General features: G+C 34.6%; 1 protein-coding gene and 1 non-coding gene across 3 annotated transcripts in view; both read right to left on the bottom strand.

Moving 5' to 3' along the window:
• Nucleotides 1-234: 234 nt before the first annotated feature.
• The window catches only part of NCKAP1 (NCK associated protein 1), a 70,569-nt gene continuing 52,578 nt past the window's right edge, over nt 235-18,225 (bottom strand). For both annotated transcript variants that reach the window (XM_020899462.2, XM_070475912.1), the window contains exons 23-30: nt 16,597-16,690; nt 11,797-11,879; nt 11,293-11,373; nt 7,771-7,864; nt 5,091-5,207; nt 4,398-4,507; nt 3,166-3,255; nt 235-2,211 (exon numbers count right to left, since the gene is read on the bottom strand). In XM_020899462.2, the coding sequence (XP_020755121.2) occupies nt 2,095-2,211; nt 3,166-3,255; nt 4,398-4,507; nt 5,091-5,207; nt 7,771-7,864; nt 11,293-11,373; nt 11,797-11,879; nt 16,597-16,690 (786 nt within the window). In that variant the 3' untranslated portion in view covers nt 235-2,094. The remainder of the gene's footprint in view (nt 2,212-3,165; nt 3,256-4,397; nt 4,508-5,090; nt 5,208-7,770; nt 7,865-11,292; nt 11,374-11,796; nt 11,880-16,596; nt 16,691-18,225) is intronic.
• On the bottom strand, nt 13,918-14,052 carry LOC139038106 (small nucleolar RNA SNORA16B/SNORA16A family). Its single transcript, XR_011491053.1, has one exon. It is a non-coding gene; the product is annotated as a small nucleolar RNA SNORA16B/SNORA16A family (small nucleolar RNA).

The raw sequence follows: 18,225 nt of genomic DNA, 5'->3' as shown, positions 1-18,225 counted from the left end.
AGTCTGCCTAAATGTTCATCCAAAAGAAATTTTGAAACTAGTTATGGTATACAAAGAGGCATTAAAAAGAATATCAAATATCAAAGACTTTTTCTACTTGAGTGAAATAAATAAGATTACAGTTAAGTATATATGTTATGATTACATTACTGTAGAGAAAACAATAGTATGTTGCAGTATAAATTTAGAAGAAAATAAGAAAAGTTAAGACAAACAAGATGTTAAAAATAGTAGTTGTCAATTTACTTTTAACTTTATTTAAAAATTTGTTTGGGGGGAGGGGTAGAAAGACTCTGCAAAGAACAATCCCATAGTACACCAGTTAGTCAGTCAGTTCAGGTATATGAGAAAAAAACTGGGGCAAGATAAACTTGACAGGACTATGAAAGAGTGATTTTTTTTTCTTCACCTGAAGAGGGGTAAATAACGTCTTAACCCTTCCACATACTGCCCCAATGGAAGTATACATACTCAAAATGCCTATTTTTACCTTCGAGGATATTACTACTGACAAGTTATTACCGCTCTAGGATCCTAGTATTTCAGAGCAAACAGCATTTAATCTTACTTTCAACTGTTTACTGTGTATTTAGGTTATTTCAAGTCTAAAACTATTTCATTAAAAAATTCCTTACCACTGGAAATTTTCAACAGATAGTGACAACTACTCCCAGCTTTAAATATAAACTGGAGAAACCATTAACAAAATATTGTCTTGTGGCACTTCAATTTCATTCCAGTATCTGAACTACAAAAAAATTATAACTAAGTTCACAGTAGCTTTCTTTTATCTTAACACAAGTTACCAGTGTATATATAAGCTGTGAACAACAGAAGCTCTATGATATCCAGACACGCAGCTCATGAGAAAAAGTCTTCACAACGCTAATTAAAGAGCAAAATATCCACTTAGTTTTGAAATTAAATGAGGTGCTCTGCCTTCCCTGTCAACTGCCAAGCAATAGGCTCTTTATATCTTTCCCATAAAAGTTTTCAACCTTTTCATTAGTTCTGTGATCATTCCATGTTTTTCCCCTAATCTTTCAAATAAATCTGTCCATTTTCTCACTGATAAACATTAATAAGCTGATGGCACACCAGTTTCCTTTTAGCTCTTAATTTAAAAAAAATGTTATGCAACTTTATTTTCTGATTTTAATATTTTTTCTAGTGGAGTATTTTTCAAAACATTTAAGCAAATCTTATAGTAGGTGACCTAGTATCAATGTGCTACTTAGATATACCTAAAATAAACTACTAAGTTTAAACAAAAAAACTTCCATTTTACAAAATGTGATAGTCTAGTGTTTATTTTGTTATGGCAGGTACACTTGAATTTCAAAAATTTAAAACATATAAAAAGTGGTTAGGGACTAACATTTGTATCAACAGTTGATAAATGTCTAAGATTGTTTATTATACAGCAGGGTGCAATGGTAGTGCTAATGCCAACAGGGCAATGTGGAAATTAGTCTAAAAATTACTATTAGGCTTTATACAGGCAACAACATTTGCTGCTGTTTTAGAATTTGGGGACACAGTCTGCTTCTAATGCTAAGCAGTCCATGAACACTTTTAATGTTATATAGTGTTATAGTAATTAGTTTGGCAAATGTTTCAAAATAAAGTAGAAATGTATTCATAACATCACAGAAATGCACATCCAGTTTTGTTTTCAATAAGAACCATAGTAGGTACAGGTCAGAACTCTTCCCTATATGAAATAATTTACACACAATGAATGCTATAATATCACTATGTAAAATAATCACTAAATACAATTCTTTTTCAGAAATAAACAAGCAAAGATTTTTTTTTCATTATCAAATATCAAAAACATAGAGAATGTATGTTTTTCAAACAAATGATATTCTAAAATTATTGGAATAATTTCAGTGAATTCCATAAATGTGCAACCTAAATCAACCAAGTATATTGAAGTACAACCATATTAAGAAACTGATGATCAGAAAATACAACCATATGAAAGAAATTTATAATCCACAAAACTGTTTTTCAGGTCTAACAGTTCCACAGTTTACAGGTAAAACAGAGGCGACAAAAATGCGTGCTTGTCTTCAATAAGTAGGTATTTTATGCAGAGGATGTAACACTTTGCTTGTAGACAGCATGGTATGCATTTCTCAGCAAGACATAAGGAAAACAAGATTCCAAAAGATCCATTGTCAGGAATGGGGATTCCTGCACAATCTGAAAAATTCCAAAAATGTATTAATTCAAGTTATTTATAATGGGAACATTTACTGACAATGAGTAAAGCATAATTTTATATTGCTCTTATTGGGAACACATATAAATTTTTACTTTTACTTTAAAACTACTTTAAAATCTGAAATGTAAATGTGCCATAGTGCATGCATCAAAACATTTTAAATCACTACTTCTCAATTAAATCAGTTAATCAACAGGAAATACCAAGTACTTGCATTGCCCTCAACAATATACTATTTATTTAAAATGTGGTCCATATCATCAAGTCTAACTGGGAATGCAACACTAAGCTAACAAGCCAAATCAAACCTCAGACCATCTATGATTAAGTGGAAAGCTGCTAAATTCTAGAATTTTCAAAAGAGAAGAAAAATCAATTTAGGCTAAAGTCATCAAAGTCTATCTAAAAAAAGGATCTTGGCTACAAAGTACGCTGCATCATTATTAGGCGAGACATAGACCTCAGCAGATAAAGGAAATTATTTTAAGTGAGGAAACAATCACACTACAGAAACAAGCACAGCTGGCTTCAGGCAGCGAAGAGAAGGAACTGACTAGGCACAGAAAGTTACAGGAAATCTTATCAGATGGGTGAGATGGAGTCAAAAAATAGAACATTCGGAAAACTGGAAGAGATGAAACTAGGAAGAATAGGAAACATAAAGCCTGGGTGTTTCCCAATAAGTTGAAAAACTATTTATAAAAGAACACTCTACAGGTAATGATGATTCATTCTGTTGTTTTCTGATATCCTTACCATATGGCAGTCTTTTCAGCAACTATTAGAAAGTGTGTGGCTTGGGTGGAGTGAATATAAGTGGCCAAAAAAGTACATCAGCTCTTATTTCCATTTAATGACTAAAATACCAAGAAAAGACTATCAGGAATGACTGGCAACTTTTTGTGATTAACAAAAATTACAATAAGACTTACCATATCTAGCAGTAAATAAACAGATTCTCTATTTCGTGTAGTTGTTTTATCTGTCTCCTGGCCAATTTTCAGTAGACTGGAGGATGCAAGCTTAAAAGTATACATATATTTTAAGTAAATAAGTTTTTTAAAGTAAAACTTTCACCAGATTATTTGTTTATTTTCAGTATGCTTCAACTTGCAACACATTTCAATCACAAGGTGAGCTTAGGTTCTATACTTTTAAGCAACAATTTAAGAGCTATTAAGGTATAAGCAGACACAAAGATAATAAATTATACTGTAAAATTATTAGAATGATTTTCATTATTGGAAAAATAAATATTTGGTTAAGGTAATCAAATATTCTTACTGGTCTTTAAAACTTATTTTTTTAAAGAAAAAGTTAAAAAAAAAAAAACACAACAATTTAAATTCCTTTTTCTCTTCCCAACATCTGTACTAACTATATTTCTTAATTTCCAAATAAGAAAATTTCACACTGAGTTTGAGTTAATAATACTACAGTGAGATTAAGACATTAAGTCTTAAATGAAGGAAGTAAAATGAAAAAGAAAAATTTTAACTCTCAATACTGTTTTCTTTGAAAAAGATGTTATTTTATTCTCAAATTAGTACTACATTTGCTTGAAAAATTAAAAAAAGAATTTTAAAAAGCTAACAGGATTTATAACTTGAAAAGACACAAATATTCTAGTGTTCTTAAATCACAAGTGCGTCTTTCAAGTAAAATATGAAAAAAGTACGCTGATAAAGGAAAGAAAGCTACACTAGCACAGAAACGAAGCGCAGTACTTCATGGGGCCAGAGTTAGCATTACTACCTTCTTTTGGCAGTGAGTAGTATTCTTATTTTTGAGTTTGTCTCCATTCAGAGTTTCTCCAAATAAATGGAAATAAATAAAACACATCCTTTTAGAGGGAACATTCATCCTCTGTATCAATTTTCCTTTAGTTTTTTTTTTTTCTCTTTCAAACACTAGGCACAATTCTAGAGCAATCCAAACATCAGCTCAGAAAAAAATGTCATACTGCAGGGCTCTAGAAACAAGAGACTGCTAGCCAAAGGGGAAAAATGCCAACCTAACTGCTCCTTGATTTTAATGCCCTGTCTTTACCTGTCTCTTCTTCCAAAAATAAATAAATTAAGAGAATTTACTTTGTTACACCCCATAGTTGTGATTTTTAATTTTCTCTAAAAAAATGTCATGAATTTTGCTTGATTATACATACCGCCAAAAATTCTTTAAGCCGATCTTCAATGCTTCCTTTGTGAATTGTAAACAAAGCTGCAGCGATCTGGTTGATGGCTTTGGCCAAGCAATGTATGTTGTTGCAGTGCCCTGAGAAAGTGCATATAGGGTGTGTGGTTTCTGTGTGACCCCAAAATATCAAATCTTTAATGACTTTATAATCTACATAAATAGCGGCGTGATTAAAAACAGAGCTGAGGCATGACCTGCCTGGCCCTCTCTTCACTTTCATGAGAACTAGTGCTTTTAAAAATAGTGTAGACGAGAGCAACAACCATAGCTGTATTGAACAGGCACATTTTCAAAAACCCCTAAAAGAAACCATACGTCAGTTTTACACTGTCTTGGAAACTTATCAGCTGCTTAGCCGCTTTACAAACATTTCCCCATTCAATCCTTACAATAACCCTAAGAGCTGGATAGTCCCCTCACTGTCCCCTGCCACATACACATGCAGGCACCCACAGGCTCACATGTACACACTCCACATGCATATGTGAAACTGGGGCTTGGAAAAAGAAAAATTCAGTCTTGTAAGATTACACATCTAGTAAGTAGGAAAACTTAATCCACTTATTGTGTTAAAAAAAAAAAGCACAATTACTTGAAAAGTACCTACTATATCAAAGCTCATAACTTTCCAAGTGCCAAAACAATTTAAAACTACTATTACCTTCTATAGCAGGGCTATACTGAGACATCACGTTACTGGCCAGTGTGGGCAAAGAAACGGCCACAAAGACCATGAGGAGGCAGGCAATTTTATATTCTTCTTCTGGACTTATGTTTTCTAAGGCAGAAAAATTACAAATAACATCAAGGTATTTCTTTCAAGATTAGTTAAGAGCTGATCTAAAGCAGAAAAAGCGCATTTTAATTTTTATGTATTTTACTGAGTCTCTATAGAGCTGATTACACTTTTGTTACAAGAAATATAGAATGCATAGAAATAATACACAATAGTATCAGCCGTTTATCAAGCCGTTAAGCATATTTCAAGGACATCTAAAAAAACAGTAAGGCAAAATGTCCTCTTTCTTTTTTAAATTGTAAGGTTACAGGACTAAAAATATATTTAGAATAACTAGAACCCTAAAATCTTCTACTTGATAACTAATAATAAATTATTTAATAGGAAAATTCTGTTTCAGTATAGAAAATTATCTAACTTACTCTGCCAAATCATCCAAAAATTTCAATTTTTTTCTAAAATAGATATACATGTGATCTGATATTTACTATTAAAAGATATAAATGTGTAAATTGGATTTCTAACCTTTTCATTTTAGAAGACAGGAGGAACCAGTCATAAATGAATATAAGTAACACTGTCCAAAGGTTTTAAATATTTATTTTAAAATGATTTATCTAAAATATTTATTGTATCCTTATACTAAAATTGTGTGTTATCTAGGTACTTCACGTATCTGGTACCTGTGTTGTCTAGGTACTTCACTTATCTGATACCTGAGAACTTCAAGTCACTCCACTAACTATATATAATTAAGAATTTCAGACAAGAGTTAATATATTTGAAAAATCTAGCTGTTTATGACTATTCACAACAGTCAAAACATGATAATAATCCAAATGTCCATCAACATATGAGTGGATAAAGATATGCATCAATAGATGAAGCCATAGAAAAGAACAAAACAATGCCAATTGCAGCAACATGGATGCAACTAGAAATTATCATACTAAATGAAGTAAGTCAGAAAGAGAAAAGTCAACCACCATATGGTATCATGTGGAATATATACCATATAATATATGTGGAATCTATAATATGGCATGGGCTTCCTTCATGGCTAAATGGTAAAGAAATTGCCTGCAATGCAGGAGACCCAGGTTCAATCCCGGGGTCAGGAAGATCCCCTGGAGAAGGAAATGGTAACCCACTCCAGTATTCTTGCTGGAGAATTCCATGGATAGAGGAGCCTGACGGGCTACATTTCATGGGGTCTCAAAGAATCAGACATGACTGAGCAACTAACACTTTCATTTTCAAACAACAAGGTCTTACTATACAGCACAGGGAATTCTATTCAAAACGCTGTGATAAATCACAACTGAAAAGAATATTTATGTGTGTAACTGAGTCACTCTGCTGTACAGCAGACTGGCACAAACCGTCAATCAATTATACACACTTCAATGAAATGTTCTTAAACCTAGCTGCCTATAAAAAATGCAGCCCTGGCAAGTCAAGCTAGGTGCAATAATTATCCATGTGACTCTAATGAACATATTGCATATATGATGAAACAAGACTAATGTCAAATCAAAAAAGAACTCATGAACTCGGTCAAACACCATGTTACATCCAAGGAAGTAGGGGAAAGCATGTTAGTACCAGAAATAGATGAAACACTTTACTTTGTGGAAAAAACTAGAATTCTGAGAAATAAATTTTAAAGGGCTGATCTTAAAATATTTCAAATATTTAATATTACATAACAATGCACAGGCTTTCTATGCTAAGTAGCTCTAGTCCAATTAAAATAGAACACACTTTCATATTTTTTATACATTTAAAAAATTTATGTTTTAGGGGTGTTTTTTTTTTTTAAATTTTTTGGCTGTGCCACAGCTTGTGGTATCTTAGTTCCTAATCACTGGACTGTCAGGGAACTCTCAAGACACCATTTTCTAGATAACAATGTTTCTATCTATCAGATGATTTCCATCAGCAGACAAACACTGTTATTTTCCCATCTGAAAAATACTCTTCTCTTGATTTTACTTTTGCCTCTAGCTACTAGTTTTATTTCTTTGCTCCCCTTTATACAGTAAAACTTTGCAGAGGGTTGTTTTATACTCATTATCTCTAATTTCTTTTCTTCTATTTTTTCTTCAGCCCTCTTTAATGAGCTTTTTGTCTTTAGGACTCCACTGACACTGCTCTTGTCACACCTATTAATTCTACACAGCTGACCATTCCTTTCACTCAAAGGGAAGGGATTCTCTCCTGGTTTTCTTCTCCTTCACAGATCCTTCCTTCCCAGTTTCTCTTCTGGTAGTTCCTCCTCTTCTCCCTGAACTCTTAAACTTGAGAGTGGCCCAGGACTCAGACTCTGATCCTCCTCACCTCTGCACACTAAATGGGCTTATTAATCTTACCCAGTCTTAAGACTTAAATATCTAATCTCTATGATGACTGTGCTATAACATAAGCTTCAGAAGACAAGGATCTTGGTATTTTCTGCACTGATATACTCCAACTACCAAAAAAATAAAACAAAAAACCCCACTGATATAAAGCAGACACTTGAACAGATAAGCATTACATCTATATTTGTGTTGCCCTGGTTATTTAATAAGACTACTACATAATTACTAATGTATTTTACCTGATTTTTGTGAGGAAAGAGCTACCACCAAGGCAGGATCAATCTCACAAGGTAATCCAGCAGCTGATGATAATTCATACACATTCATTGCAACCTAAAAAATATAAAAACTAGAGTAAGACATATACTAACAAATTTCTGAGAAATCTCACTTTAGTAAGAAAAAAATATATAATGTTTAAATTCGAGTTGCCTATAAGAACATTAGAGAATTTACAAAACTTGGCTTAAGAAGGAACTATATAGTACAACTAACTATACTAAACAGCTGACTTAGTATTAGTACTGTGTGTGTGTTGCTGATTATAACTTTATACTATCAGGCCAAACAAAACTTGTGTATTTACAGTGACAAATTCCAACAGAATCATTCTAAACCTACTATTTTTCTTGGAAACATAGGTGTAAGAGCAAGATCAAGCCAAAAGATATGGGGTGAAAAAAAGGTGACTCAAAATTAATGACCTTATGTTTATGTCCATACTTTAAAAATGACAGTAGTTCAGTGCCTAATCATGTTGCATATCTAAATACAGTAAATTCTTTATTAAAATAGATTTTTAAAGAAGTACTAATTTAAAACCTGATAAGGCAAGTTCTAATGATTAGTGTTTTTTGGTATCACATATGGATTTCAAGGATATTCTGATTGCTCAATATTTCAGTTTAGAAACTATCTAAACAGGATAGCTCTTGATATTACAACAAGTTTACAATCTAGTATAAATTTAACTGTAAAAACCCAACTATAATACAAGGTTGAATATATTTAATTTTACAATGAACAAACAAAAAATTCTCTGATTAAAAAAAAATTCTCTGATAAAAGGAAGAAAAGGAAGAAATGATCACTTGGGGATTCAGGAATATTTCTTAGAAGATGGCAACTGAATCAGGCATTTAGATAAACAGGATTTCAAAAGGCAGAAATATAAAAAGTCAGGATTTTCAGAATAATTAGAGAGCAAAACAGAAAATGTGAGAATGCACACAGCAAAATTTGGTCCTCACAGGATCCGAATGAAAAGAGGGGTACAGTAACAAAGTGAGGAGAGCAAGAGAAAGATGGAACAAGTGATGAAAGCCTCAAAAATAAATTTGAGAAGACAGCTGAACACCAGACAGAAAGTTTAGAAATAACTTTCTAAAGTCAAGGCTTTTCAAACTACACAAAATAGAAAATCATCTTTCTGAAACATGAAAATTTAGGAAATATGGATAAAATAGCTCACTTACTAGATGTGTGTGTGTGTTGTGTCTCTTTGCGACGCTATGGACCGTAGCCCACCAGGCTCCTCTGTCCATGGGCTTCTCCAAGCAAGAAGACTGGAGTGGGTTGTTATGCCCTAGTCCAGGGGATCTTCCCAACCCAGGGACTGAAGCTGTCCTGCACTGGTAGGTGGCTTCTTTACCACTAGCGCCACCTGGGAAGCCTGTACTAGATGTGTAACCACTAGTAAATGTTTGCTGTGATTCAATCAGTGTCTGTATTTCGCTGCCAATAAATTTTCACAATGAAACCTATGGATGCTCATAAGGTTACTAACCTTTCTATTTAAAACAGGATATTAATTTAAAAAACTATAACCCATAGCTAACATCCTTTTATAAGACTTTTTAACATCAGTTTTTAAAAGCTGAATTTACTTTATTTAAAACAAAACAACTCTCATTTCATTGGCTTTTTCCCTCTGCTTATGACTATGTATAAATAGCTATCAGTTTAAGGAAAAGGTGACTGACCCGCATCACCAAGCGCGGCCTGGAGAGCACCAGCCTGGGCCCCTGGCAGATGACAGACAGTGAGGAGGTCAGGTGGGGACAGCAGCACCCGTTTGTCAGGCCCGCCCAGTTCGCCCTCTCGGCACGGACGCGGTCGGGGCGATGAGCGGAAGCCGCTGGCTCCCTTCCAGTCTCCCCTTCTTGCGCGTGTGTGTTGGCGGGGGGGGGGGGGGGGGGTGTCCGCCTCGCCACCCCCGCCCCTCTCCTGTACGTGCGGCCTACCGCCCACTCCTCCGGCCAGGGTCTGCCGGAGGGGCCGAGCCACCGTGCGCCAGGAGGTGGGGGTGGGGGTGAGCAATCCCTCCAGCCCTGGGGAGCTGAGGAAAACGTCGGCCTTCACTTAAGCTTTCATTTGAATACTGTGATCTGGTTTTTATTTCGAAATGATAAAAAAGCAAACCCAACTAGAACGGCCTTTTCACCCTTCTTCCACTTTGTAACTTATGCTAGCCTGGCCTCATCGCTCCTCTTGACAGCACTCGCTTACTCAGGCTCATTTCATTCCTATTGTCTGTTTTTGTTTTTTTTTTTTTTTTGAAGAAACTTGACATCAACTTGTCTTTTTTTCTTTTTCTTCTGAGTATATATACTATATATATAAATTATACACACACACACACACACACACACACACACACACACACATGTCTGGCTACCTCGTTTTAGTTTACTTTTTTCTCTTTAGCCCTGGAGTTCTACAAGAAAAATGTTTTGAAACTGAAACACTTTTGTGCCTGGACTGGAAAGATGCCGATTGGGTTTGTACGTCTTTTTCGTTTTGGCTTCTTCCCAAACCCCATCCATCTGGTGTTTCCCACTTCACATTTCTGGCTCTTATTTTTCTTTTTCTCCTTGTCCCTAAGCATTTGAAGATCCAACCATGCTCCTAAATCTTGACTTAATTTATAGCACAAATGTGTGGGAGACATGAAAGTTGGACTGTTTTGTTTTGTCTGTGTGAGATGCAGATTGTGTCTTGAAAATGATGATTATATATGCAAAGTCTGCCCTGCCCTCCCTCTCGTCCACATTTCCTCATGAAAAAGTCACAGTGAGGCTTCCTGTAGGGAGCAGAGGAGCTGGAGCTGGCTTAGGAGGCCCAGGGGCCCTCCTGTGAAGGGGAGACTGAAATTCATGTCTTATGGCTATTCTGTTAATAAAACAGGTGTTGGTGGGTTTTTTAAAATTCTGTTTCTAAATGGAGGAGTAGACGCCTTTCTTTATTTTGGTGAGGGTTGGGACTTGTGGCTTTAAAAAAAAAAAATCACTTCTGAGCAGGATGTATATTTTCCTGTTGGCATTTTTTGTTTTGTTTTGTTTTTTAATCCTTCACAGCAACATGGGAGACCATGGAGTTAAAGAAACCCAGAGACCTTAATTAATTGTACTGTTTGTGAATTTGTATAAATAATAACAAAGATCCTCTTAGAAAGTCCATATTCTTATAGTAAAAGGTTAAACTGATATTTATATAGTAAAAGAGGAAATATGAAGTATGGCTTTTGAAAAAAAAAAGGTGACTGATATTAACCCATTTTACATTGCTAGGTGATCAAGGAAGACTGACTTTCATAATGCCTATATAGTATTTTGGTGTTGAGCTTTCAAAGATGCATTTTCAAAGGCAAAAATGTTAACACATTAAACTTTATAAAAGCTTAGGATTTACTAAATTTTACTTCATATATAAGTTAAATATTTCATTTTAGAAACAGTAAAATACAAACAGAAGTTTACTACCTTCATATCAGTTTCCCTTGGAATGTGATCCTTGAAATCTTCAATTGAACTGACAAGAAAAGGAATGTGGTAGGACAAGACCTAGGCAGGAAAACAAGTAATTATTTTTTAAGGCAATCTCTAAATTTATGAAATGTTACCACTCAACTACTTTCAGCTTTCATAAAATTATTTCACTAAGTCTATTTTCATATGATTTTCTAATGTAGCCATTAATGGAATGCATTTGATGGTAAACTGAGTATAGTCAAAATGGAAAATGCTTTAATGAAGAAAAAGTTGAAAAAGTAGCACAATATCCAGGCAAGTTAAATCTCTTGAATTTCATCACCAAAACAAAAAATAGTAACCATGATTTCTATATGCTTTATTTCATATAAAATATGAAAACTGGAATTTTAGTTATAGCACTGCGAACTATAAATGGTAAAAGTTACTTTTAATTTCTGGGAAATTAAAAAGGACTATTTGGCTATAGAATATGTACTTAAAATGGCTTCTTACATCTCTGAGTGCTTCCTGTGCCAATGATCGGAAGGATAAAATTACACCAATTATTGTCATCCTCTTCAAGACACTGTCAACAGCTAAGTTTGAAGGAAGAAGAGAGAAGAGAGTGAATTGGATTCTTTCTTAACCTTAGAAAAACTCTTTGTCATAAACCCCCATGATAAAAGGCACAATTAAAAACTATTTGATTACAACAGATGACTAAAGAAGCAAAGGTATTGAAAGTTGATATTAAAATTAAGGAAATTATAGTTTACTTCCAGTAGAGTACAATGTTCTTTAAAATGGTTTAGATGGTTCATCAGAATCTTAAAACAATCATATAAGTAGCCTCCTGTATAATCCTATCACAGTAATGGTAGAGGCAGGAGGAAGGAGAAGAAAGACTAGGGAAAGAAGAAGCTGCTGATCAAAGTGGATCCTTAAAATCAAATGGCCCTGGAACCTGGAGATGCTAGATGTTGAGGTCCAGAGAGTCCAGAAACAATGAAGATCATAAGCAATAAGACCAGGTTTCTGAAGACTATGGATGGATTTGATCATTTACATTTTGGTTAGAGAACATTATTCTGATATTTATTACTATTATATTCAAAATTAAAATTTGGTTAAATAAAATCAAGGGAAATTAGGATTAGAAGGATAAATAACTTCATTTTTAAAAAGCCAGCATTTATTGAATTACTCCTAATACACAAGGCACTGTACTATGTAATAAGAAAGCAGATACAAATAGAACAATAACCTAGACCTTAAGTAACAATCTAAAGGCACTGTCAAGAAAACTGAGAAAATAGAATCCTATTTATATGAAATACATACACACACACATATTTGTATATATAACAAATTGCTAGACAGATGTATAGAAAAACTGTTAACTGCAGCTATACTTTTGAGCAGTAGGAATGAATTATTTTGTTTTGACACTCTACCTCCTGTGTGGTTTGTTTAAATCTTTACCATAAACATCTTTTATTACTACACATGAGAAAGCATAAAATAAGCCAAAATGTGATGAGAATCAAAATAGTAGTGTTAACAAAATAATGTAAGGCACAAATACAAATTCCACAAATACAAATTCCAAGTCCTATTAATCTTTTACCTATAGGACTAAGCAGAGTGCTAAGACCCAGAAAACTAGAGGATGTTTAATGAAATGGTTAGTTAAGAAATGAGACTTCCTAGGAAGTTGTTACTATCTAGAAAAGATGAAAGAAAGTGAATAAAAGCAAAGATTTCTCTAAGAATATGTTACCCAATTTATGGGCATTAAGGAGGAGTGAGAACAAAGGGGCATGCCAGTCTAAAAAACAGGACAGGAAACCCAGAAAAAAGAATCCAGAGAATAAGGTGAGCGAGCAATCAGAAAGTAAATAGTGTGATACAATCATATACTTCCCAAAGGATGTTATGCAGAATTTAACAAAGTTTGCAAACACTGTATCTATAAATTCCCCTTAAATACACACAATAACAACATATTAAAAGTTCTGAGAAACTTCACAGTAAGAAATCTTGTTTAATTTACAGCTTCAATAAATAAAATAAATTTTTTCAAGTCACATAGAAATTCTGAAAAACTCAAAAGTTAATTGCAGATTGCCTCCCAATTCAGAGCTTTTTTTTTGGGGGGGGAGGGGCACACTGTGTGATTGTGAGATCTTAGCTCCTCCACCAAGAACTGAACCAGGGCCATGGTGGTGAAAGTACCTAACCACCAGACCACCAGGGAAGTCCCCAGAGCTACTTTTATTTATTTATTTATTTCTAAAATTTATTGTCCTGAATGACCTACTTGTGCCATTCATCTTGTTTTCAGAATCAAGGTTTTTGACTCACCTTTAGACTGATGCCTTAAGCTTTTCAGGGCAAAGACCCAAAGCATGGCCACAATCTGCACCACTTGCCCCTGGATTTCCCCAGCACAGGTATCTAACCCACCCATATCTGCATCTCCATACTGGTTCTTGGCCTCCGCAAGCCACTTCTCAAAAGCCTTATTCTTGCATGTAAGACCCCACCAATGGAACATTTCTGGTAGCCTCTGAAAACATTGTCAGTTCTAATAAAGGTCTCTGGTTGTACCTGAGAGATAGTAAGTACAATGGGAACTGTCTTTTCCTGAAATGTTGCAGATCAGTTACAGCAAACAGAACGGCGACCGTCAAGGAAAACTGTCACTTTGGGCTCCTTTTTGACCACAGCAGCTATATGGAAGCAGCTGCAGCTTCGATAAGGGCCACCCCAGAGCTACTTTTAATAAATTACATAGCTTTCTCTTTTTAAGGGTATTTAAAAGAATGTGTTAGTTGACTATGAAAATCAAACTGCTACAAAAGTACATCAATTTAGCACAAAGGTAAAAACAAGATTAGAGACAGTATTCTGGAAAACAGTTCAACTCAAAAAAGTAGCCTTCTCTATCCCCTAAGTAGGTCACTCTTGAGCAGACCTTTTCTTTTTCCAAATCACAAAAAATATTTTGTTTCATTTCAACAAATAGGAGAGTTAAAAGTAATAGTAAACATGCATTGGACACAGCAGTGGGTCAATTGCCTCTAACCGGATGATATAGTCAGAATGTTGTTTATTAGCATGAAATTCAGGCCAGTAAGGCCAGTTGGGTGGTCAGATGAGTATTTATAAAAGAAAGAAACATGAAAAATAAAAATAATAAGAATAAAGTAAAGCATACTAGAAAATATAAGTATACAGTATACCAATGAAGAAAAGACATCAGATAGGGATTTAAATAATAGTACTATTTATTCACACTCCTCTTCTACATAATGCTACCGAGTCAATCTCTTTCATTTAAAAAATTTCATTTCCTAAAGTTCCCAAGAGTAAACCTGACTTTTTCCCCTTTCAGTGTACAGTTCTAGCAAAAACTTTTAACATGCATAGATCTACTTATCATCATCACCATAGTGGCAAAGGTTCATCACCTCCAAAACATCTTTTGCTGCTTTCCCTTTATAGCTACGGCAAACACTGATCTGCTGTAAAAGGCAACCTGAAATGTAGTTCAGTGGGACCTTTTTTGCTTTTATTTACTTTTGGCAGCTCTGGGTTTTCATTATTGTGCATGGGCTTTATATCTAGTTGCGAAGAGTGATGGCAACTCTGTTGAGGTGCTTGGGCTTCTCGCTGCTGTGGTCTCTTTCACTGGGAAGCACTCACTCCAGGCGTGCGGGCTCAGAAGTGTGGCTCACAGGCCCTAGCGCCCTGGCTCAGTGCTGCAGCGTATGGGCTTAGCTGCTCTATGGCACATGGGACCTTCCTCCCAGACCAGGGATCAAACCCATGTCCCTGCATTGGCAGGCAGACTCTTAAATCACTGGACCACCAGGGAAGTTTCTGTAGTTTAGTTTTATCTTAATTTTTATTAAAGAAGTTTGTATTTTTAAAAGCAAGATAAGACAGCATAAAAAAGTGATTCTCTAAGTCATTTTATAGTTTTATAAAATTTGATATAGCTGCAAAACATTTAAAAGAAAAATATCAAAGGGGAAGTACATAAACTATGCATGTCTTTAATTTACTTCAGGATTATCTTTTATTTGGGAAAATAAACTCTGGTTTTCTCAAATATAGAAAGTATTTTATTCAGGATTTCACTAAGTCTTTAAAGTTGGAAAGGCTTTTAAATTGAATCAATAGGAAGTGTGACTTTTAGTTTTTAATTATAAGTCTGAGTTCAAGGACAAAAAGCAGATGAAATTAACTCAAGTGGATCTAAAACAGTTGCCTGGATAAACATACTTTAATAAACACACTTTAATAAATACTTAAGATTCACTGTTATTTCACAATATATCTTGCATAAAGAATCAGTATGAAGAAGATACGTAAAAAAAATTTTTAAGTTGGAGGCTCAAGTTTTCATGCAATAATCCTAGGTTAGCAATACAAAGGAACAAGTTACTGATTCACTTCACAAAGAGAGGTGAATCTCAACAATATATACAAAAGAGTATACACTGCTTATACAACAGAATAGGCAAACTTATCATTTCTATAGTGATAGAATGAGGGGTATGAAACTGACTACAAGGAATCGTGAGTTTTCTGAGGTGAAGAGACTGCTCTTCCATGAGGCTGCAAAGAGCTGGACATGACTGAACAACTGAGCTGACTGACAGGCTGTTGACTGCGGTAATGGTTATGTGGACGTATGGCAGTGGTGGTTTAGTTGCTAAGTTGTGTGAGACTCTTGCAACCCTGTGGACTGTGGTCTGCCAGGCTCCTCTGTCTATGGGGATTCTCTAGACAAGAATACTGGAGTGGGTTGCCAGCTCCTTCTCCAGGAGATCTTCTCGACCCAGGAATTGAACCCAGGTCTCCTACATTGCAGGCAGATTACTTACCAACTGAGCTCTAAGGGAAGCCCATGTGGATGTATACATCTGTTAAAAACCATCACACTGTTCACTAAAATGCATTTTACTTATATAAGCTATACCTCAATAATGCTGATTTTTAGAAAGTTACAGACTCAGAAGTTAAATCTCCTTTGGTCTAAATTAATGTAGGTTAACTTATTTAATGGACTCATGAGTTAACTGATAATGATATCAAATATTTAATACGTGATACTAAGAGTATGGCAAGGAAAAAAATTATGAAACAGATAAGCCATTCACTTAAAAGATCCTTTCACTGCAAAAATATTCTAGTGAAGAATGCTTTTCATAACTTACTACTTATATTTACATTTGAGCAAAAGCTAATAAAGACTGAGTTTCAGGGTCTTCTTAATTCTTATAAAAAGCATGAGTTACCCACACGATAATCTTTTAAAGAGGGCAGCCATCTGGTCGGGTTTGTCAAAGCTGGTCCGCATTTGTGTTAGCACATCAACATTCTCCACCACAAGTTTCTAAAAAAAAGAAAGATCTTAGGTCAGGCACAGACTTCCTTATGGTTGATGAGATAAGAACATACTTGGCAATTACAACTGGTAAGTAGAAAAAATAATACAGAAAATCCAGATGCTCTATGCTATGTTTTTGTTATTTTCATTAAAATAATCTTAAAATTAGTTAGATAAATTAATGTTTTCCTTCAGCTTGCAAATTCAAGAAGGGAGGAGTTCAGGAAAAAGCAATAAAGATAAGGAGTAGGATAAAGGATTATCTTATGCTTAGACACAGTACAGCACCTACAATAAAAAGCAGACACTGAAGTGGATATAGAAAGCAATAAATTCCAACCAAAACAAAAAGAACTTGCTAAAGTTAAAGCTGGCCAAAGATAGCCTAGAGCTCATCACTGGATCACATACATAAAAACAGAGGAAGAAAAACATAGGGGTATGGTACCACTTCATAAAAATTGTAAACAGTAAAGTTTCCCAGCACTAAACAGAAATGTCAACTATCTACCTCCTCTTCCAAGACCACTGAGAAAAGGGAAGAGAAGAGAGGGAAGGGGGTGAAGGATAGCTAATTAAGAAAAGTACAACTCATTAAAGAATTCTTTTCTTAAAAACAGTACTGGAAAAAGTAATTTCATTTAAAAAAATATTAACTAAAACAAATATAATTAACTTTATTCTGGCAGAGATAATGGATATATATATTTGGAAAGCCTGGATATCTCAATTCAGCAGGTCTGGGTTTGGAAGATGTTGCAAGCATACTGTTAAAATGCCACAGGGACTGTGTTAAAAACCAATGGCTGATGACAAGATTTAAGGGAAGCATAAAAAGACTATATGGATCTATAAAAGTAGTTTTTCCTATACCAGTATGAATTTTATGTTACACTTTGGATTATTTTTGCTTTTACTCACATTGAGATGATCAGTTCCAGTCACAATTATTTGCTAAATTCAAGCTCTGCAATGTCTAATTAGAGGGACTGTCTGCTCTCTCTGAGGCCAATTCAATACTTGTCTCATCAGTCAATACACACTCAAATATATGCCCAACCTTGACCGTGTTCATGCATCTTGAACATAATAGCATGTATCAGTGAATCACAGACAACACTGAGTTTTAAATGCACCATTATTTCATGTGCCATTAAGAAAAAAACTCTAATAATTAAACTGACACAATATTTTCTAATCATGTAAGACACATATAATTTCAGAAATACTAATATGGGGTAATTTTGTTCCAGAATCAATCAAACAAAATAGTATATATTTAAATAGTAAGATATAGTGATCATTTTTAAGTTCCTCTACTAGGCAATTTACAAACAATCCAATTTACCCTGATCCAAATGAGGGAGGTGACAGTCCACAATTTCACAACTGAGAAAACTAAGGCTCAGAGAGGTTAGGTAACTGGCCCAAAGTTACAGATATTAAACAGTGGAATTTGAATTCAGGTATGTCTGATTTTAAAATCCATGTTCTTAAACTCTAAAGAAATGGCTGTTAATCTTCAGCGTGCATCAGAATGA

Source organism: Odocoileus virginianus, chromosome 13 (genome assembly GCF_023699985.2).
Source record: "Odocoileus virginianus isolate 20LAN1187 ecotype Illinois chromosome 13, Ovbor_1.2, whole genome shotgun sequence".
Taxonomy (NCBI): Eukaryota; Metazoa; Chordata; class Mammalia; order Artiodactyla; family Cervidae; genus Odocoileus; species Odocoileus virginianus.
The sequence above is the reverse complement of the archived record's forward strand: the minus strand, read 5'-3'. Positions and strand labels throughout refer to the sequence as shown.